The 22,785-nt window shown below is 39.3% G+C and overlaps 1 protein-coding gene and 1 pseudogene across 4 annotated transcripts in view; one reads left to right on the top strand and one right to left on the bottom strand.

The window, feature by feature from the left end:
• Nucleotides 1-21,356, bottom strand: part of SWT1 (SWT1 RNA endoribonuclease homolog) — a 147,923-nt gene extending 126,567 nt beyond the window's left edge. For all 4 annotated transcript variants that reach the window (XM_030936033.1, XM_030936035.1, XM_030936034.1 and 1 more), the window contains exons 1-4: nt 21,265-21,356; nt 9,393-9,473; nt 7,641-7,699; nt 776-1,517 (exon numbers count right to left, since the gene is read on the bottom strand). In XM_030936033.1, coding sequence (XP_030791893.1) covers nt 776-1,517; nt 7,641-7,699; nt 9,393-9,473; nt 21,265-21,348 — 966 coding nt within the window. In that variant the 5' untranslated portion in view covers nt 21,349-21,356. The remainder of the gene's footprint in view (nt 1-775; nt 1,518-7,640; nt 7,700-9,392; nt 9,474-21,264) is intronic.
• LOC115899123 lies at nt 4,188-4,566 on the top strand (annotated as a pseudogene).
• Nucleotides 21,357-22,785: the final 1,429 nt, after the last annotated feature.

Raw genomic sequence — 22,785 nt, 5'->3', positions numbered from 1 at the left:
TTTACTTATCATATTTAAGGAAATTGCTTGTGTCTCTCTTCACTTGAATCAGTCCCTAGAAACAGACTGTGTTATCTCTTACAAGCTATTTTATTGCAGTACCTGGTACATGGTGACACTGAAAAAAATAATCTGTTTAAAGACTATTCAGGATATTGTCCCCTGAGTGTTCTCCAGCATACAATGTTTTCAAAGGACTATCTGTAACTGCTTCTCACCACATTTTTACACAATCCCTTCTATTATGAATCCTTGATACCTGCCAAAATATCTGTCTAAAAAAGTTGGAATTAAAGAGAGTAAAATAAAGGAACCAACATATATCTTCATGAATAAATTTGAATCAGCCATCTATGATTACCATCAGTAATAGAAACAACTAAAAAGGCCATGTGCAGTGGCTCACGTCTGTAATCCCTGCACTTTGGGAGGCTGACAAGGGGTGAACTGCTTCAGCCCAGGAGTTCAAGACCAGCCTAAGCAACATGGTGAAACCTCATCTCTACAAAAAACACCAAAGTTAGCCCAGTGTGGTGATATGTGCCTATCGTCCCAGCTACTAGGGAGGCTGAGGCAGGAGGATTGCTTGAACCCAGGAGGTCAAGGCTGCAATAAGCCAGGATCGTGCCACTGCACTCCAGCTTGGGCAACAGAGTGAGACCCTGTCTCAAAAACAAAAAACAAAAAAAGAAAAAATATAGAAATATAGAAAAAACTTAACTATATTAATAAACTCTCAGTTAAAACCTATATTCTTCATTTTTTACCACCTTACCTGGGTTAGGTTTTCACTAGAATGTGAATCATTACTTTCTTGATGGTCATAATGATGTTTTCGTTTCCACTCATGAACAGTCCGCTTATATGTGAAATCTGAAAGTAAATGTTCAGTTTTCTGCCTAGTTACATTTAATGAAACCTGGGAGCTTTCCAGGTATTCTTTTTCTTCTTGCTTAGTCTTCAACTTGTTAGAATCTAAATTGAAGACATTTTCCTCTACAAGTTTCTGGAGGGTGTCACGAGATTTTATAGGGATTTTGAAACTGATCTTCTGTCTTCTAGATTCCAAGGGTTCCTTCATTATCTTGTTGGAGTTATAATCCTGAGAAAATTGATTTCTCTTCCATTTCTCTAAGACACATTTTTCAGAATTGTCTCTAAATTTATTGTTTCTTTCTTTCTTGAGTTCTTTCATCTTCTCTCTCTGAACAAGTAAATGAGACCATTTATTTTCACTTGCCTGGCCTTCGGCTTTAAGTTTCACATCACTGGCAATCTTAGGACTACTAAGGCTTCTAATTCCATGGTCAAGCTTGCTCCTAGCATTTGTCAATTTGATATCTTTATGTTTAAAGTCTACACATTTATGTATGTCTTTTTTAGTTCCATTTGAAGAAGGACTCTGTGAAATAATTTGATTATCATTTGAATATGATGCTTCTTGGAGTTTAACAGGTCTTTGGGATGAAGAACTGATTTTTGGTCTCCTTCTGAGAGTGTCAATTTCTACACTCAATCTGTAAAGCAGCACAGAAACCTAGGTTAATTATAATTATACATAATGTTACACACTATCATTTTAGTTAGAATAACAGAATTGGGCTGACATTAAGCTTCATAAAAAGTAAGAAATAGCTACATGAAGAATAAAGTGGAAAGGATTACTCGCTTAATGGTGTTAGAATAATTAGTTTGCTATTTGCAAAAAAAAATTACAACTTTAAATAGTATCAAACAACATAAATTCCAAATGGATTAAATATTTAAGTGTAAAATAATTATTATCACAATAATTTTGTACTTCATATTAAACCCTTAAAAATCAGTGAGTTAAAACAGAATGTATGTTTGATTTCTTTTTTTTTTTTTTAGACAGGTTCTCACTCTGCTGCCTAGGCTAGAGTGCAGTGATGCAAACATGGCTCACTGCAGCTTCAACCTCCCAGGCTCAGGCAATCCTCCTACCTCCCAGACTACCACGTAACTGGGACTACAGGAGCATGCCACCATGCCTAGCTAATTTTGTAATTTTTTTGTAGCGACAAAGTTTTGCTATGTTGCCCAGGCTGGTCTCGAACTCCTGGGCCCAAGAGATCCACTTGCCTTGGCCTCCCAAGGCGCTGGGATTACAGGTGTGAGCCACTGTACCCCGGCCTATCCGATTTCTCTTTTTCTTTTTTTGAGACAGCATCTCACTTTGTCACCCAGGCTGGAGTGCAGTGGTGCGATCTCGGCTCACTCCAAACTCAACATACCAGGCTCAAGAGATCCTCCCGCCTCAGCCCCCTGAGTAGCTGGGGCTGTACAGGTGAACACTACCACATCTGGCTAATTTTTGTTTTTTTTTTTAATGTAGAGACAGGGTTTTGCCATGTTGCCCAGGCTGGTCGAACTCCTGGGCTCAAGCGATCTGTCCACCTTAGCCTCCCCAGTGTGCTGAGGCTATAGGCATGAGCCACTACGCCCAGCCTGATTTCTTAATAGAGAACTTCCCAAACTTAAAAACAGTGGGAGAAATAACAAAGGAAAACACTGATAATATGTGACTATTTACTTTAAAACCTTAGCATATTAAAAATTAATAAAAATGTTAAGAACTAGAAAATGGTATTTGTTAGATGTACTAACTTCTAGCAAAATAATATGTTAATAAGCTTACTAGCCTTAGTAAATAAAAAGTTTGTCAAAAACTACTAAGATTCTAGAATAGGGCATAAACAGAAAATTAATAAAAGAAAATGGCTAATAAACATTTTTTAAAAGTTTGACTCCTCTAATAATCACAGACATGCTAATAATAACAATAACATACCATTTTCTCCTTCTTTTTTTTTTTTTTTTTTTTTTTGAGACAGAGTCTCACTTTGTCACTAGGCCGGGTGCAGTGGTGCAATCTTGGCTTACCGCAACCTCTGCCTCCCAGGTTCAAGCGATTCCACTGCCTCAGCCTCCCAAGTAGCTGGGACTACAGGCACACACCAACACGCCAGGCTAGTTTTTTGTATTTTAGTAGAGACGGGGTTTCACCATGTTGGCCAGGATGGTCTCGATCTGACCTCGTGATCTGCCTACCTCGGCCTCCCAAAGTGCTTGGATTGGGTGTGAGCCACCACAGCTGGCCCATACCATTGCCTTCTACCAAATTAGCAAAGATCTTATAATAACATCAAATACTGACAAGGGGTTGTAAAATGGACACTCTCACATGTTGCTGGTAGAAATGTAAAACAACATAAGAGTCCCACAAAGAAATCTGAATATAAACTAAAAATTCCAAAAATGGTCATTTTTTTACGTCTGAAATTCCCATTTTAGAAACTTATACCAAGGTGAAAAAAATCAGAAATGAAAAAAATATTCAGGATTACTTATAACAGCAAAACAATCAGGTACAAAGTAACTGCTAAAATTTTGGAAATGACTTTAAAAAGTGATATATTCGTATGATGGAATACTATAGTTTTTTTAAAAGGATGTTTATGAAAAGTCTTCTGTGACATAAAACATACTGAAAATCAAAAACAAGCAGGATACAAATCTATACATATAATACGGTCTCAACACCTTAAACAAGCGTAGTAAAAACACCAGAGAGAAAGGTGCTAAAATGTTAGAAACAGCAATAGCTAGAGGTGATAATTATGTTTTCCTGCTTAATAAAAGTAGATATTACTTTGTAGTCAGAAAAAAAGGGGAAAAATATCAAACACAATCTATTAATTTATATCAGTAAATCTGTGCCTTTTCAGTGCCATCACTCTGGCAGGCACCCCAGAGGCAGTAGAGGACACAGCAGATAGAGTCTTTACCCTTAATTAGGTTACAGCCCAGTAAGAGTGATACACTTAACAAGTGACTTCTCAAATAATTAATTATGTAAGAGCAAACCATAAACAGGGTTTTTATAAGAGTTTCACCTGAGTTTCCATCATATATGCACACATGAATGTAAGTATGTCTTTGCTTGTTTGACAGAGTCTCAATCTATCACCCAGGCTGAAGTTCAGTGGTGGCATGCGACTGTGGTCCCAGTTACTTGGGAGGCTGAGGTGGGAGGATCACTTAAGCCCAGGAGTTGGAGGCTGCAGTGAGCCGAGATTGTGCCACTGCACTCCAGCCTAGGCAACAGAGTGAGACCCTGTCTCAAAAAAAAAAAAAAAAATGCCCTCTCTGCCTTCACTGCCACCATGGCACCCATGAAAAACCTTGTGGTAAAGGGGCGCCAAAAAAAAAAGAAGCAGGTTCCAAAGTTCCCTCTTGATTGCATCCACCCCATGGAAGATGGAATCATGGATGCTGCCAATTTTGAGCAGTTTTTGCAAGAGAGGATCAAAGTGAACAGAAAAGTTAGGAATGTCGGTGGAGGGGCTGTGATCAAAAGGAGCAAGGGCAAGATCACCATGACTTCCGAGATGCCTCTTCCTAAAAGGTATTTGAAATAAGAAATATTTGAAGAAGAACAATCTACGTGATTAGATGTGCGTAACTGCTAACAGCAAAAAGGGTTATGAATTACGTTACTTCCAAATTAACCAGGACGAACAAGAGGAGGAAGATGAGGATTAAAATTCATTTACGTGGAATATTTTATATGAGTTCTTGAATAAAACTTGGGAACCAAAATGGTGGTTCATCCTTGTATCTCTGCAGTATGGATTGAACAAAAAATTAGAAATCACAGTCAAAGGGCTTCATTTGGGCTGCCACACACTCATTTGTAACTAGATTTTTTTGTTTGTTTGAAAATTTCAATTCTCATGGTAATACCAGAATAGAAGGAGATGGTGACTTCAAGGGAACTGACAACCACTGGGCAGGTAGATAAGGGTGTGGAGACGTAGGCTGCAGGTAGTCACTGTTTTATTTTAAAAAGTGTGACTGTCAATTGTCTCTGGTGCTTTTCTCAAAAAAAATGATTCAGGAATACAAGTGGGCTTCTCTCATTACTTAAAAGAAAACAGGTGACATCTGTCTAAGATTCCCTGTGGAAAATGACGGTGTCAATAAAATGCAGGTTTCTGGGCCCTTCATCTTATTTTCATTTTTTTATTACAAATTTGTCTTGATGTACACAATTATGTATACTAATCCTTTTCTTCCTAAAGAAAGAAACTGTGCTCCTTCAGCACTGCTGCATAGTCCATCACCCACCATAAAAGGTTTGGAGAGAGACTGAAAAGTCCCAGGTTCTAAATTAAGTAAATATGTACAAGAATGAATTTACACATAATCTGTTTCTACAAGTCTTTGCAACCAACTGTCACTTTGGTTTCCAGCAGAGGGAGCCAGAGGAATAGAGCTTCCAGATGTGGCCTCCTGTGTGGGGCCCAGAGTTAGGGGCCCTTCAGGCCGAGAGCTCTGGAGGCTCTCCTGAATGGGGTGGCATGAAGAAGTGACTGGGAAACCTCCCATCCCAAGGAGACAGGAGGTGCCCAGGAAACAGTTGCTTCATGCTACTTAGGCCATGACTAGATTTAATGTCAGAAATCATTGTACAAATAGTGGTGTGCCTCAGTGCATGCAGAAGCTAGAGAACCACCAGAGGGAGCTACCAAAGTTAGGAAGACAGAATTGTTGCAGTGAGTGACTTTGAAAGAGACCCTGATGGCTTGTGGTGCCCTTCAGAAATCTGAACGATAACGCAGAAGTGTCTGCTCTGTTTTAGAATTTACGGTGTATAAAATTCATGTTTTTAAAAGAGCTTGCCTATAGTTAGTTTCCACACCTGAAATTGTTGTGCTCTGAGAGTTGCATAGCTGAAAATTCAATGTTCAAATTCTACCTTGGCTCCAATTTAACATTTGGTGCTTTGTGGATTGAGTTGAACATGCTGAGGCTTTACAATTTCACTTGTGGTAACAGCTCTAGCATTTTCTCTTTCTGTGCAAATTTCTTTGAAGCATAATTGCTTGCATATTTCTTCTCTGCCTTCAGAGAAGGCAATTTCTTTTAAACTTCACTGAGGCATCAATAGCTCTTTGGCAATGTTCCCCACCAAGATCATTAACTGTAAGTTTGTGCCTTGAGTTTACAAATTTTACTTGTGTGTTGCACTGACGCTCCCATGTAGTAATTTTTAGTTTAGTTGTAAAAAAAAAATTAATCCTGGGCTGAAAAATAAAAAAAGGAAAAAACAATGTGTGTGTGTAGAGATGGGGTCTCACTACATCGCCCAGGCTGGTCTCAAACTCCTGGCCTCAAGTCTTCCTCCCACCTCGGCCTCCCAAAGAGCTGGGAATACAAGTATGACCCACTGTGCCCAGCTTCTTGCACATATATATATATATATATACATATATATATATATATATATATATTTTTTTTTTTTTTTTTTTTTTTTTTTGAGACGGAGTCTTGCTGTGTCCCCCAGGCTGGAACGCAGTGGCGCAATCTCCGCTCACTGCAAGCACCGCCTTCTTGCTTTTATTTTTATTGCTAATACATTTCTATGTATTCAAACCACGGAACAGGAATTACAGTAATGGTGTGCTGTAACTGCCTTTCTCAATGATAAAATTATCTCTAATTTTTCATCTGTATTATGGCTTTCACTATTTGCACACCAATTTCAGAAACTTCTCTAGAGTTGAATTAACAGGGAGATTTCTACAAAACATTTTATATTTTACCCTCTTACGTATCAATATAATATCAAGGGCCAAAAAATGTGCCCTTAAACAAAAGGTAACTAGTTTGAAGTCAAATAGTGTTTTAGAAATTAAAATTTTTAAAAAAGAAGGATATCAGTGTAAAAGGCCTTAAAATAGTTCAAAAAATGTAGCAGGGGATAGTCAACATAATATGAAATTAGTGCAAGAATATACTTCAACAGAGAATAACACAGAAGCAAAGTATCACCAAAAAACAGGAGATGATTCAGAAGAAAAACTGAAGAAAATAGAGAGGCGAGTTGAATTTTTTTTGTTTTTGTTTTTTGTTTTTAGCAAACACTAACTGAGACTGTTGGGAGGCAGAACTTTTATTTATAATATTTAATGCTATCTTGTTTTCCCTTAACTTCTTATTTTTGGAGAAACCTTGATCTTACCAAGTTTTATCGCACGTTTATAACTTTGTATACTTATTTACCCCTATTAGCAGCAAGTACTTTCTGCACCAAAATTTCACTGAAATTTTTATCCAAAAAGTGCAGAAATTAAAGAATAATAATTTCCATTATTCTGACCATCATTCCCCAACTTCTCTAGCTATAACCACATACTGGTGAATAAACATGGTTTTAAAGCCATATCAATTCTGTAAGATACATACTCTCTTCATGGGTAATATGTGAAAATAATTTATCCAAAATCTCTAAATTAGCCTCATAACTTACTTCACTATCGTATGCAATGAAGTTATGCATCTTATAATCATGTGCCAAAATCAAATCACTTGAGATAAAAAATGTACATTTGAATGTCATTTACACAATAGTTTTCATAGACTTTTATTTCACCCAACTCTTTCTTAAATTTATAGTAATATTAAGAGAATTCTATAATCATAACCAGTGATATAGCTAGAGATATTTGCATGCAAAACAGTCCTCTTCAAAGTAAATTTAAAAATTTTTTAATCTGAATATTTAGTCTCATAATTCTAAACCAAAAGAGTAAAATTAAAAAGAAGAAATTTACCTTTTCTGTTCTTGTCTTCTTTTTATATTACAGTACAGAACATCTATATGATCTGATTTCTGAAATTTAAAAAAAAAAAGGTCTATCACTTAGGAAACATAAAATGTGCACTGGTACATATTTTTTCCCACAGTTTATAATAGTGAATAGGTTGACACAATACTTTTAATTAATCCTTCCAATATTTTGGTGAGACAGATATTATCATCATCCTCGTTTCACAAAACTCAAACAGAGGTAGGTATCTGCCTTAAAGTCACAGAGCAAGTCCACAGCAGAGCAGTTATCTGAAACTAGATCTGTCTGACTCTCTCTGCGCTACCATCCTGTCTCTCTACGTACTCTGAGGAAACAGGGCCAAGCACAAGAAAGATAAGAGAGACACAAAATATAATCCATGTCCTAAAGAGCTTAGAGCTTATGGTTTTACATAAAACAATAAAGACAAGAGAAGTCGAACATGTACAAATAACCTACTACAATGATGTAACTAAGTGTCGAAGCAGAAGAGTCAAAAGAGCTAAAACAGTTCAAAATATCAACCACCTAAAGAGGAAAGGTACCTAGGAAAACAGGTGGACAAAATAACCATAAATAATAAAGCTTGAGAGATGGGTAAAAGAAGAAGGCATTCTACGACACTGAGGATAACTGGTATAAATTCAGCAGAAAGAAAAAAACAGCCTAGAAAAGAGGGGCTCTTTCAAGGAAGAAGGGAAAACAACGACAAAAAAAACTGGATAGTTAAGGTACGAACAAATTTGAGAGAGCAGATTCGAATAGCAAACAGTGAGTAAAGATTTTCAGCAGAGGAGAAATGGGATGAAATCGGTGTTTTAAGAAGGTTAATGCTGCAAAAATAAATAGAAACCCAGCTTAATTATATGAAAACACGTAAACTCTTAAAACACAACTCTGCATCCCTGGAACTTCCACTACCTTATCTTATACCCACCACAACTACGTAGCTAAGCTGGATACGTACGTAACTTCAACTTGAATGTGGTAAGTACATTACCACTAACCTATGAATTAGTTTATTGTGTTTAACCTGCGTCACTGTTTCTAATTATTTGTATGACAGTGGAAAGAACTCTGGACTTGGTTCTGTTGCTGTACACAATTATGTGGCCTTGAAAAAGTCACTTAACCTTCTAGATTTCAGTTTCTGAATCTGAAAATGCAAACAATGTATCAGCCTCGGCTACCTCAAAAGGAGACAAATATAACCTTTTGGAGGCTGAGGCAGGCGGATCACTCAAGGTCAGGAGTTTGAGACCATCCTGGCCAACAAGGTAAAACCCTGTCTCTACTAAAAATACAAAAATTAGATAGGCGTGGCAGTGCACGCCTATAATCCCAGCTATTAAGGAGCCTGAGGCAGGAGAATCACTTGAACACGGGTGGTAGAGGTTGCAGTGAGCTGAGGTGGCACCACTGCACTCCAGTCCAGGGCAACACAGCAAGACTCTGTCTCAAAAAAAAAAAAAAAAAGACAAATATAACCATATATGTGAGAGGACTTAAAAACTGTCTAAATTGATAGCCATGTTGTCTTATCCCACATGGTAGGGCCTAACAGCACAAGAAATAAAACACTTGACAAATGGTTTGGTGAGAAGAAAGAAAACAACACTGACTTTCTATTGGCTATGAAAAAGTATAGGAGGAATTTATACCACAAATCCCCAACTGTCAATTAAAACTTCACTATAAATAACTTTTACTTAGTTATGGTATCTAAAAACTCACCCGTTTTCTCTTTTCTGATGAAACTGATCTTATAGAAGATGAACTAGTAGAACTTGCTGAGGTTTTTCTCTCTTTCTTGTCCTAAGAATGCCGTAAAGAAAACAAATTTTAAAAAGCACAAAATAAAGCACAGTATACACAGAACTATTTCATCACTAGTATTACGAATCAACATTGACATTCAATAATGAACTTTGGTGGGGAACAATGTTTACAGATACACAAACTTTGGTAAAAGGAAGGGGGATTCAACTAGAAGTCAGAACCCCTAAATGCTCACAAAATAGAGATGAGATAGGATACAGGTGTCAGAGCAGGAAGCCCGTTGACAGCTCAGATAAGGTTGTTGTGAGGTGGCACTGCTATGGTGAGAGTCAGTCTTCCACAACGCAAAACCACACATCCACTTATTTTTCACTGGATTCTGAATTCAACAGACCTAGGACAAACTTGTTTGAAGTACCTACCACATACCAAAGACATTCTAGACAGTGGAGAGAGATGAATGAAAAAATAGTAACAGTTCTTCATGAAGGTCAAAATCTAGTACAGGAATTTACAAATAAACAAGTAATATATTTAGTGTGTCAGGTGATGCTATGGAAAAAAATAAAGCAGAGAAAGGAAACAGAAAGGGCTGGGAGTCAGTAAAGCAGAGAAAGGAAACAGGCAAGGCTGGGAGTCAGGAGTGGGGAAGATACGCCATTTTAAACAGAGTAGTCAAACCCCACTTACGAGTTGACATATGAATGGAGACCTAAATGAAGTGAAGAAACAAACCATTAGAATATTGAGGGAGATCAAGAATCAAGATGGCCGAATAGGAACAACTCCAGTCTCTAACTCCCAGTGCGAGCGACACAGAAGACTGGTGATTTCTGCATTTTCAACTGAGGTACTGGGGTCATCTCACTAGGGAGTGCTGGACAATCGGTGCTGGTCAGCTGCTGCAGCCCGACCAGCGAGAGCTGAAGAAGGGCGAGGCATTGCCTCACCTGGGAAGCGCAAGGGGGAAGGGGAACCCTTTTCCTAGCCAGGGGAACTGAGACACACAACACCTGGAAAATCAGGTAATTCCCACCCCAATACTGCACTTTAAGCAAACGGGCACACCAGGAGATTATACCCACACCTGGCCGGGAGGGTCCCACGGCCACCGAGCCTCCCTCATTGCTAGCACAGCAGTCTGCGATCTAACCGAAAAGGCAGCAGCGAGGCTGGGGGAGGGGTGCCCGCCATTGCTGAGGCTTAAGTAGGTAAACAAAGCCGCTGGGAAGCTCGAACTGGGTGAAGCTCACAGCAGCTCAAGGAAACCTGCCTGTCTCTGTAGATTCCACCTCTGGGGACAGGGCACAGCTAAACAACAATAGGGGAAGCAGAAGAGGCCTGTGCAGACGCAAATGACTCTGTCTGACAGCTTTGAAGAGAGCAGTGGATCTCCCAACATGGAGGTTGAGATCTGAGAATGGACAGACTGCCTGCTCAAGTGGGTCCCTGACCCCTGAGTAGCCTAACTGGGAGACATCCCCCACTAGGGGCAGTCTGACACCCCACACCTCACAGCGTGGAGTACACCCCTGAGAGGAAGCTCCCAAAGTAAGAATCAGACAGGTACACTCGCTGTTCAGCAATATTCTATCTTCTGCAACCTCTGCTGCTGATACCCAGGCAAACAGGGTCTGGAGTGGACCTCAAGCAATCTCCAACACACCTACAGCTGAGGGTCCTGACTATTACAAGGAAAACTATCAAACAGGAAGAACACCTATACCAAAACCCCATCAGTACGTCACCATCATCAAAGACCAGAGGCAGATAAAACCACAAAGATGGGGAAGAAGCAGGGCAGAAAAGCTGGAAATGCAAAAAATAAGAATGCATCTCCCCCTGCAAAGGAGCACAGCTCATCGCCAGCAACGGATCAAAGCTGGTCAGAGAATGACTTTGACGAGATGAGAGAAGAAGGCTTCAGTCCATCAAACTTCTCAGAGCTAAAGGAGGAATTACGTACCCAGTGCAAAGAAACTAAAAATCTTGAAAAAAGAGTGGAAGAATTGATAGCTAGAATAATTAATGCAGAGAAGGTCATAAACGAAATGACAGAGATGAAAACCATGACACGAGAAATACGGGACAAATCCACAAGCTTCACTAATTGACTCTATCAACTGGAAGAAAGACTATCAGTGATTGAGGATCAAATGAATGAAATGAAGCGAGAAGAGAAACCAAAAGAAAAAAGAAGAAAAAGAAATGAACAAAGCCTGCAAGAAGTATGGGATTATGTAAAAAGACCAAATCTACGTCTGATTGGGGTGCCTGAAAGTGAGGGGGAAAATGGAACCAAGTTGGAAAACACTCTTCAGGATATCATCCAGGAGAACTTCCCCAACCTTGTAGGGCAGGCCAACATTCAAATTCAGGAAATACAGAGAACACCACAAAGATACTCCTCGAGAAGAGCAACTCCAAGACACATAATTGCCAGATTCACCAAAGTTGAAATGAAGGAAAAAATCTTAAGGGCAGCCAGAGAGAAAGGTCGGGTTACCCACAAAGGGAAGCCCATCAGACTAACAGCAGATCTCTCGGCAGAAACTCTACAAGCCAGAAGAGAGTGGGGGCCAATACTCAACATTCTTAAAGAAAAGAATTTTAAACCAAGAATTTCATATCCAGCCAAACTAAGTTTCATAAGTGAAGGAGAAATAAAATCCTTTACAGATAAGCAAATGCTTAGAGATTTTGTCACCACCAGGCCTGCCTTACAAGAGACCCTGAAGGAAGCCCTAAACATGGAAAGGAACAACAGCTACCAGCCATTGCAAAAACATGCCAAAATGTAAAGACCATCGAGGCTAGGAAGAAACTGCATCGACTAACGAGCAAAATAACCAGTTAATATCATAATGGCAGGATCAAGTTCACACATAACAATATTAACTTTAAACGTTAATGGACTAAATGCTCCAATTAAAAGACACAGACTGGCAAACTGGATAAAGAGTCAAGACCCATCAGTCTGCTGTATTCAGGAGACCCATCTCACACGCAGAGACATACATAGGCTCAAAATAAAGGGATGGAGGAGATCTACCAAGCAAATGGAGAACAAAAAAAAGCAGGGGTTGCAATCCTAGTCTCTGATAAAATAGACTTTAAACCATCAAAGATCAAAAGAGACAAAGAAGGCCATTACATAATGGTAAAGGGATCAATTCAACAGGAAGAGCTAACTATCCTAAATATATATGCACCCAATACAGGAGCACCCAGATTCATAAAGCAAGTCCTTAGAGACTTACAAAGAGACTTAGACTCCCATACAATAATAATGGGAGACTTCAACACTCCACTGTCAACATCAGACAGATTGACGAGACAGAAAGTTAACAAGGATATCCAGGAATTGAGCTCATCTCTGCACCAAGCGGACCTAACAGACATGTATAGAACTCTCCACCCCAAATCAACAGAATATACATTCTTCTCAGCACCACATCGCACTTATTCCAAAATCAACCACATAATTGGAAGTAAAGCACTCCTTAGCAAATGTGCAAGAACAGAAATTATAACAAACTGTCTCTCAGACCACAGTGCAATCAAACTAGAACTCAGGACTAAGAAACTCAATCAAAACCGCTCAACTACATGGAAACTGAACAACCTGCTCCTGAATGACTACTGGGTACATAACGAAATGAAGGCAGAAATAAAGATGTTCTTTGAAACCAATGAGAACAAAGATACAACATATCAGAATCTCTGGGACACATTTAAAGCAGTGTGTAGAGGGAAATGTATAGGACTAAATGCCCACAAGAGAAAGCAGGAAAGATCTAAAATTGACACTCTAACATCACAATTATAAAAGAACTGGAGAAGCAGGAGCAAACACATTCAAAAGCTAGCAGAAGGCAAGAAATAACTAAGATCAGAGCAGAACTGAAGGAGATAGAGACACAAAAAACCCTCCAAAAAAATCAATGAATCCAGGAGTTGGTTTCTTGAAAAAATCAACAAAATTGACAGACCGCTAGCAAGACTAATAAAGAAGAAAGAGAGAAGAATCAAATAGACGCAATAAAAAATGATAAAGGGGATATCACCACCGACCCCACAGAAATACAAACTACCATCAGAGAATACTATAAACACCTCTACGCAAATAAACTAGAAAATCCAGAAGAAATGGATAATTCCCTGGACACTTACACTCTTCCAAGACTAAACCAGGAAGAAGTTGAATCCCTGAATAGACCAATAGCAGGCTCTGAAATTCAGGCAATAATTAATGGCCTACCAACCAAAAAAAGTCCAGGACCAGATGGATTCACAGCTGAATTCTACCAGAGGTACAAGGAGGAGCTGGTACCATTCCTTCTGAACCTATTCCAATCAATTGAAAAAGAGGGAATCCTCCCTAACTCATTTATGAGGCCAACATCATCCTGATACCAAAGACTGGCAGAGACACAACAAAAAAAAGAGAATTTTAGACAATATCCCTGATGAACATCGATGCAAAAATCCTCAATAAAGTACGGGCAAACCGGATTCAGCAGCACATCAAAAAGCTTATCCACCATGATAAAGTGGGCTTCATCCCTGGGATGCAAGGCTGGTTCAACATTCGCAAATCAATAAACGTAATCCAGCATATAAACAGAACCAAAAACAAGAACCACATGATTATCTCAATAGATGCAGAAAAGGCCTCTGACAAAATTCAGCAGCCCTTCATGCTAAAAACGCTCAATAAATTCAGTATTGATGGAACGTACCTCAAAATAATAAGAGCTATTTATGACAAACCCACAGCCAATATCATACTGAATGGGCAAAAACTGGAAAAATTCCCTTTGAAAAGTGGCACAAGACATGGATGCCCTCTATCACCACTCCTATTCAACATAGTGTTGGAAGTTCTGGCTAGGGCAATCAGGCAAGAGAAAGAAATCAAGGGTATCCAGTTAGGAAAAGAAGAAGTCAAATTGTCCCTGTTTGCAGATGACATGATTGTATATTTAGAAAACCCCATTGTCTCAGCCCAAAATCTCCTTAAGCTGATAAGCAACTTCAGCAAAGTCTCAGGATACAAATTAATGTGCAAAAATCACAAGCATTCTTATACACCAGTAACAGATAAACAGAGAGCCAAATCATGAATGAACTTCCATTCACAATTGCTTCAAAGAGAAGAAAATACCTAGGAATCCAACTTACAAGGGATGTAAAGGACCTCTTCAAGGAGAACTACAAATCACTGCTCAGTGAAATCAAAGAGGACACAAACAAATGGAAGAACATACCATGCTCATGGATAGGAAGAATCAATATCGTGAAAATGGCCATACTGCCCAGGTTATTTATAGATTCAATGCCATCCCCATCAAGCTACCAATGAGTTTCTTCACAGAATTGGAAAAAACTGCTTTAAAGTTCATATGGAACCAAAAAAGAGCCCGCATTGCCAAGACAATCCTAAGTCAAAAGAACAAAGCTGGAGGCATCATGCTACCTGACTTCAAAACTATACTACAAGGCTACAGTAACCAAAACAGCATGGTACTGATACCAAAACAGAGATATAGACCAATGGAACAGAACAGAGTCCTCAGAAATAATACCACACATCTACAGCCATCTGATCTTTGACAAACCTGAGAGAAACAAGAAATGGGGAAAGGATTCCCTATTAATAAATGGTGCTGGGAAAATTGGCTAGCCATAAGTAGAAAGCTGAAACTGGATCCTTTCCTTACTCCTTATAGGAAAATTAATTCAAGATGGATTAGAGACTTAAATGTTAGACCTAATACCATAAAAACCCTAGAAGAAAACCTAGGTAGTACCATTCAGGACATAGGCATGGGCAAGGACTTCATGTCTAAAACACCAAAAGCAATGGCAGCAAAAGCCAAAATTGAACATGGGATCTAATTAAACTAAAGAGCTTCTGCACAGCAAAAGAAACTACCATCAGAGTGAACAGGCAACCTACAGAATGGGAGAAAATTTTTGCAATCTACTCATCTGACAAAGGGCTAATATCCAGAACCTACAAAGAACTCAAACAAATTTACAAGAAGAAAAGAAACAACCCCATCAAAAAGTGGGCAAAGGATATGAACAGACATTTCTCAAAAGAAGACTTTCATACAGCCAACAGACACATGAAAAATGCTCATCATCACTGGCCATCAGAGAAATGCAAATCAAAACCACAATGAGATACCATCTCACACCAGTTAGAATGGCAATCATTAAAAGTCAGGAAACAACAGGTGCTGGAGAGGATGTGGAGAAATAGGAACACTTTTACACTGTTGGTGGGATTGTAAACTAGTTCAACCATTATGGAAAACAGTATGGCGATCCCTCAAGGATCTAGAACTAGATGTACCATATGACCCAGCCATCCCACTACTGGGTATATACCCAAAGGATTATAAATCATGCTGCTATAAAGACACATGCACACGTATGTTTATTGCGGCACTATTCACAATAGCAAAGACTTGGAATCAACCCAAATGTCCATCTGTGACAGACTGGATTAAGAAAATGTGGCCACATATACACCATGGAATATTATGCAGCCATAAAAACGATGAGTTTGCGTCCTTTGTAGGGATATGGTTGCAGCTGGAAACCATCATTCTCAGCAAACTATCACAAGAACAGAAAACCAAACACCGCATGTTCTCACTCATAGGTGGGAACTAAACAATGACATCACTTGGACTCGAGAAGGGGAACATCACACATCGGGGCCTATCATGGGGAGGGGGGAGGGGGGAGGGATTCCATTGGGAGTTATACCTGATATAAATGACGAATTGATGGGTGCTGACGAGTTGATGGGTGCAGCACGCCAACATGGCACAAGTATACATATGTAACAAACCTGCACGTTATGCACATGTACCCTAGAACTTAAAGTATAATAATTAAAAAAAAAAAAAGATTAAAAAAAAAAAGAATATTGAGCGAAAGAATTTTGCAACTCAAAGGGAATGCCAGCAAGGGCAAAGTCCCAGAGGCAGAAACATGCCTGCCTTGTTGTAACAGCAGCAAGGAGGCCATGGAGCAGAAAAGCAAATTATGTCAGGAGAGTGTCAGGGGGATCGGATGGGGAGAGGAGGCAGCTTTGTCAACCCTGGTAAGGATTTTGGCTTTTATTCTGGATGAAGTGGAAAAAACACTGGAAAGTATTTAGCAGAGGAATAACATGATTGGACTTATATTTTAATAGGACCACATCAGCTAGTGTGTCGAGAAGACTATAAAGAAGCAAATGCAGAAGCAGGGAGGTCATTTGGAAACTATTATAATAATTTTAGGAAAACAAGGTGCTTGGATCATAGACATAACCAGTAAAGGAGGCAGTCAGACTCTGAACACCAGTATACTTCGTTTTATTGTGCCTTGCTTTATTGTACTTCATAGAAAATTGCATTATTTACAAATTGAAGGTTTGTGGCAAGTCCATTAGCACCATTTCTCCAACAGTATGTGCTCACTTCATGTCTCTGTGTCACACTTCGGTAATTCTCATAATATTTCAAATGTTTTCATTGTTGTTATATTGCTATGGGACCTGTGTTCAACGATCTTTAATGTTATTATAGTTGCTTTGGGGTGCCACAAACTGCCCATACGAGACGGCAAACTTCACTGATAAATGTTGCGTGTGTTCTGTTTCACCAATCACCCATTTGCCAGTCTCTCTCCCTCTCCTCAGGCCTCCTAGTCCCAGAGACACAAGAATATTGAAATTAAGCCTATTAACGACCCAACAATGACCTCTAAGTGTTCAAGTGAAAGGAAGAAGTATAAGTCTCTCACTTTAAATCAAAAGCTAGAACGGATTATGCTGACTGAGGAAGGTATGTCAAAAGCCAACGCAGGCTGAAGGCTAATCTGTGCCAAACAATTAGACAAGTTATGAATGCAAAGGGAAAGTTATTGAAGGAAATTAAAAGCACTACTCCAGTGAACAAATAAACGATAAGAAAGCAAAACAGCCCTATTACTGATATTGGGCAAGTTTTGAGTGGTTTGGATAGAAAATCAAACCAGCCACAATGTTCCCCTTTAACCAAAGCCTAATCCAGAGCTAGGCCCTAACTCTATTCAACACTATGAAGGCTGACAGATGTGAGGAAGCTTCGGAAGAAAAGTTGAAAGCTAGCAGAGGTTGGTTCCTGAGGTTTAAGGAATGAAGTAATCTCTGTAACATAAAAGTACAAGGTGAAACAGCAAGTGCTAATGTAGAAGCTACAGCAAGTTATCAAGAAAACCTAGTTGAGATCATTGATGAAGGTGGTTGCTACACTAAACAGATTTTCAACATAGACAAACAGTCTTATATTGAAAGATGATGCCATTTAGGACCTTTCATAGCTAGAGAGATGTCAATGCCTGGCTTCAACGGACAGGCTGACTCTGGTTAGGGGCTAATGCAATTGGTGACTTTCAGTTGAAGCCAATACTCATCATTCAGAAAATCCTAGGTACCTTAAGAATGATGTTAAATCTTGCTCTGCCTGTGTTTCTAGAAATGAAACAACAAAGCCTGGATGACAGCACATGTATTTACAGCATGATTTACTGAATACCTTAAGCTCACTGTTGAAATCTACTGTTCAGGAAAAAAAAAAAAAGATTCCTTTCAAAATATTACTGCTCACTGGTAATGCATCTGGTCACCCAAGAGCTCTGACGGAGATGTACAAAGAGATGAATGTTGTTTTCATGCCTGCTAATGCAACATCTATTCTGCAGTCCATATAAGATCAAGGAGTAACTTCAACTTTCACATCTTATTATTTAAAAATACATTTTGTAAGGCTATATAGCTGCCATAGACAGTGATTCCTCTGATGGATCCAGACAAAGTAAATTGAAAACCTTCCAGAAAGGATTCCCCATTCTAGATGTCATTTAGAACACTCAAGATTCATGGCAGTAGGTCAAATAGCAACATTAACAGGAGTTTGGAAAAGTCGATTCCAAACCTCATGAATGACTTTGAGCGATTAAGTCTTCAGCGGAGAAAATAACTGCACGAGAACTAGAATTTGAAGGAGAGGTTGAAAATGTGCCTGAATTGCTACTATCTCATGATAAAACTTTAAATGGGGGCCGGGTGAGGACGCTCACGCCTGTAATCTCAGCACTTTGGGAGGCCGAGTTGGGAGGATCACAAGGTCAGGAGTTCAAGACCAGCCTGGCCAAAACAGTGAAACCCCATCTCTACTAAAAATATAAAAAGTTAGCCAGGCATGGTGGCGGGTTGCCTGTAGTCCCATCTACTTGGGAGGCTGAGGCAGAGAATCGCCTGAACCCAGGAGGCGGAGGTTGCAGTGGGCCAAGATCGCGACACAGTAAGACTCTGTTTGAAAAAAAAAAAAAAAAAAGCTTTAATGGATTAGGAGTTGCTTCTATAAATGAGCAATGAAACTGGTTTTCTTGAGATTGATTTCTACTCCTGGTGAAGATGCTGTGCACACTGTGAAATGAGAACAAATGATTAGAATAATATTACATAAACTTAATTGATAAAGCAGTGGTAGGGTTTGAGAGATTAACTCCAATTTTGAAAGTTCTGCTGTGAGTAAAATGTTGTCAAACCAAATTGCATGCTACAGAGAAATCTTTTATGAAAGGAGAGTCAATGTGGCAAACTTCATCCACAGCACCCCATCCTTCAGTAATCACCACTCTGATCAGTCAGCAGCCATCAACATCAAGGCAAGTCCCTCTAGCAGCAAGATTATAACTCACTGAAGACTCAAATGATCGTTAGCATTTTTTTAGCAATGAAGTATTTTTTAAATTTATTATTACTACTTTTAGAGATGGGCTCTTGCTCTGTTGCTCAGGGTGATGTGCAGTCGCACGATTCTCAGGTAGGAGGATCCCTTGAGCTTCAAACTCTTGGGCTCAAGGGATCCTCCTGCTTGAGCCTATAGTATTTTTAAATTAACATATGCACTTTTTTTAGACATAATGCCATTGTACACTTAATAGACTACAGTACAGTATAAATGTAATTTTTATATGTACTGGGAAAACAAAAATTCATGTGACTCACTTTACTGCAATATTTGCTTTACTGCACTGGTCTGGAACTGAACCCAAAATATCTCCAAGGTATGCCTATTATAAAAACAAAGCTCATAGAATTTGCTGATAGGTGCAGGTAGAGCACAATCACAAGGATTTCAGCCTAAGCAACTCAAAGAATGGAATCACAATTTAGTAACTGGGAAAACAAAGCCTGGGTACCTGAAAGATTACAGTTTAATAAGATGAGGAGGAACTAGCAAAGGACACTGAGAAGCAGTCACCAATAAGGAGGAAAATCAGGAGAATATGGTACCTCTAAAGCCAGGTGAATTCCATAGCAGGCAGACTCAGAGAAAAACAAAAAGCTTCATGAAAGGTTTCGAGGAGAAGGTGTAATCAGCTACATCAAACACTGCTGATATGCCAAGTCAGATGAGATCTTAGAAATGACCGATGGATTTAGCAATACAGAAACCACTGCTATAGGAGTGATAGAAAAAGTCTGACTAGAGTAGGTTTAAGAGGGAATGAGGGGTTAATTGCAAACAGCATGCCAGTTAATAACGGCAAATGGAGATGGGAAGTATATAAATTACACAGAGTACTGTATGGCCATGCTTCAGGGTTACCTTTCCAACTACTGCTATACCTACGAGACCAAATTAGTAATCAGAAAGTTAGTAAGTAAGCAAGGAACAAACACCAAAAAGTACACCATCTGGAACTTCATCCAGGTCATGAAAAGTCATATGAACTAACCTGCTACCACAGAAATCACTTTTTTTGTGAATATTCACCTTTGCCAGATAGTCTCTCATCTTTGGATGTAACACAGCATCAACACTCTTTAATACTGATGATCAACTGTCCAGACCATTCAGAGAGTATATAATAAAACCGATTACATGGTTTTTTGTTTGTTTGCACTTTTGCTTCCTGGAGACAATACCCAGCTCATTTAATGAGATATCCTAAATTTCATCTACCAAACACTACTACCTTTTTTTCTTTCTTGAGAACAGGATCTCACTCTGTCAGCCAGACTGGAGTGCAGTGGTACGAACATAGCTCAATTCAGCCTTGGTCTCTGTGGCTCAAGCAATCCTCTTCCCACCTCAGCTTCCTGAGTAGCTGAGAACACAGGTGCACACCATCCCGTCTGATTTTTTTTTTTTTTTTTTTTTGAGAGACAGGGTCTCACCCCGTCGCCTAGGCTGGTCTTAAACTCCTGGGCTCAAGTGGTCCTCCTGCCTCCGCCTCCCAAAATCATACAGGTATGATTCACCACACTCAGCCCCCAAAACACTTCTTAAGGTAGTTTCTGAGAGACTAAAGACATGGTAAGTATGTCTTCCCCACTATTAGCCTCAGCCACATAGCGCTGACCGTTCTGACTGATGAGAATGCAATCCTAGCCAACGGTGAGGAAACTGAAAAAGGAGAAAACATGGAAAATGGTTTCAATGTCGAGTTATTGCTAAGAATGAGGGGGCTTAGAATTGAAGTCAGGAATACCTAAGCAAATTACTTATCTCTATATAACTACTCTCTAAGCCTCAGTTTCTTCATCTGTGTAATTGGAAATAATAGTACCCACCTCATACAGTTGTGAGGAATAATAAAACAATGCAAGTAAAAAACAGGAAAAGCAAATGACTTTTCCTGGATCAGCCGGGCAGAACAAAATATTTACATAAATCATTATAGTAGTAAGGCGTATTTTTCTTCATTAAACAAAAATAAATTGTTAAAAAAGAAATGTATCTCTAGGTCAGTAAATCAAAATTCTTACTTTTTCACCAAAATTGGGTGATGAAGTGGTGGTATCCTTCCTCTGAGACGTCTCTTTTTTCCCACAGGATTCTTTGCTGGACATCCTGAAAAGCTAACATAAACATTAAAAATACAGTATTTTTTTTGCAATAAAAAGAAAATAGAAATTTGTCTTCTTTCCGTTACATAAAGATTGGAGTTTTACAAAATGATCACTTTTTTTTTTTTTGAGATGCAGTCTCGCTCTGTCGCCCAGGCTGAAGTGCAGTGGCATGATCTCGGCTCACTGCAACCTCTGCCTACCGGGTTCAAGCAATTCTCCTGCCTCAGTCTCCTGAGTAGCTGAGATTACAGGCATGTGCCCCATGCCCTGCTAATTTTTGTATTTTAGTAGAGACGAGGTTTCACCATGTTGGTCAGGCTGGTCTCAACCTCCTGACCTTGTGATCCGCCCACCTCCCAAAGTGCTGGGATTACCGGTGTGAGCCACCACTTCCAGCACTATGATTACTATTTTTTAACCATTCCTAAAATGACAAGATTCTCTCACTGTTCCACTTTTCTTCACTTACATTCTCCTTCAAAATTACCCATTCCTCTCCTTCAGCTTCATCTATCACCTTTCCAGGAAGGAGTCTCAAACCATGCCTTGATCCCTGACTTCTCACATAAGCATCAGATCACCATTTTCAACTGACTCCAGGACCGCTGTATTCTGCACCACCTACATTTCAAAGCCAATTAGTCATACGTTTCATTTTCCTGAAACACCTTCAGTCATTCATTGCACAAGACTTTGGCAAATCACACACTTTTTTGAGCCTTGGTGTCATTACTCATAAAATAGATAACCCATTCTACGGGATTTTTGAGGCACTCAAACAATGGATGTAAAATATCTTGTGGCCGGGCACCTTGGCTCACTGTAATCCCAACACTTTGGGAGGCCAAGACAGGCAGATCACCTGAGGTCAGGAGTTCAACACCAGCATGGCCAACATCATGAAACCTCGTCTTTACTAAAAATACAAAATTAGCCAGGTGTGGTGGTGCATGCCTATAATCAGAGGCTGAGGGAGGTGAATCGCTTGAACCTGGGAGGTGGAGGTTGTAGTGAGTCGAGATCGCACCACTGCACTCCAGCCTGGGTGACAAGTGCAAAACTCCATCTCAAAATTTAAAAAACATAAATATATATATACATCTTGTATAAGTTGGTACACAGTAAGGTCTACATATATACTTGCTTGTATGATTGTCTTTCTACTAGACCCTGAGCTCCTTGAGTATGCTGTACCAAAAACTTAGGTGCTCATAAATGCCTACTGAGTGAATAAATGAGTGAATTCTTCTTCCTTGGAATATTAACTCTTTCATTCTGAACCACTTCCAATTCACTCACTGTAGTTCCTCTGTTCACTTCCCATCCCAGTCTCATTTTTCCAGCCCTGCTGTGGACCAAGTAAATACTGTCAGTGGATGACAGTATTGTGGGCTATCCCAGAAAAACACTTATGCTTATTCAGACAAATGTTTTATA

This window comes from Rhinopithecus roxellana, chromosome 8 (assembly GCF_007565055.1).
Source record: "Rhinopithecus roxellana isolate Shanxi Qingling chromosome 8, ASM756505v1, whole genome shotgun sequence".
NCBI lineage: Eukaryota > Metazoa > Chordata > Mammalia > Primates > Cercopithecidae > Rhinopithecus > Rhinopithecus roxellana.
This window is presented reverse-complemented; position numbering and strand designations above follow the sequence as displayed.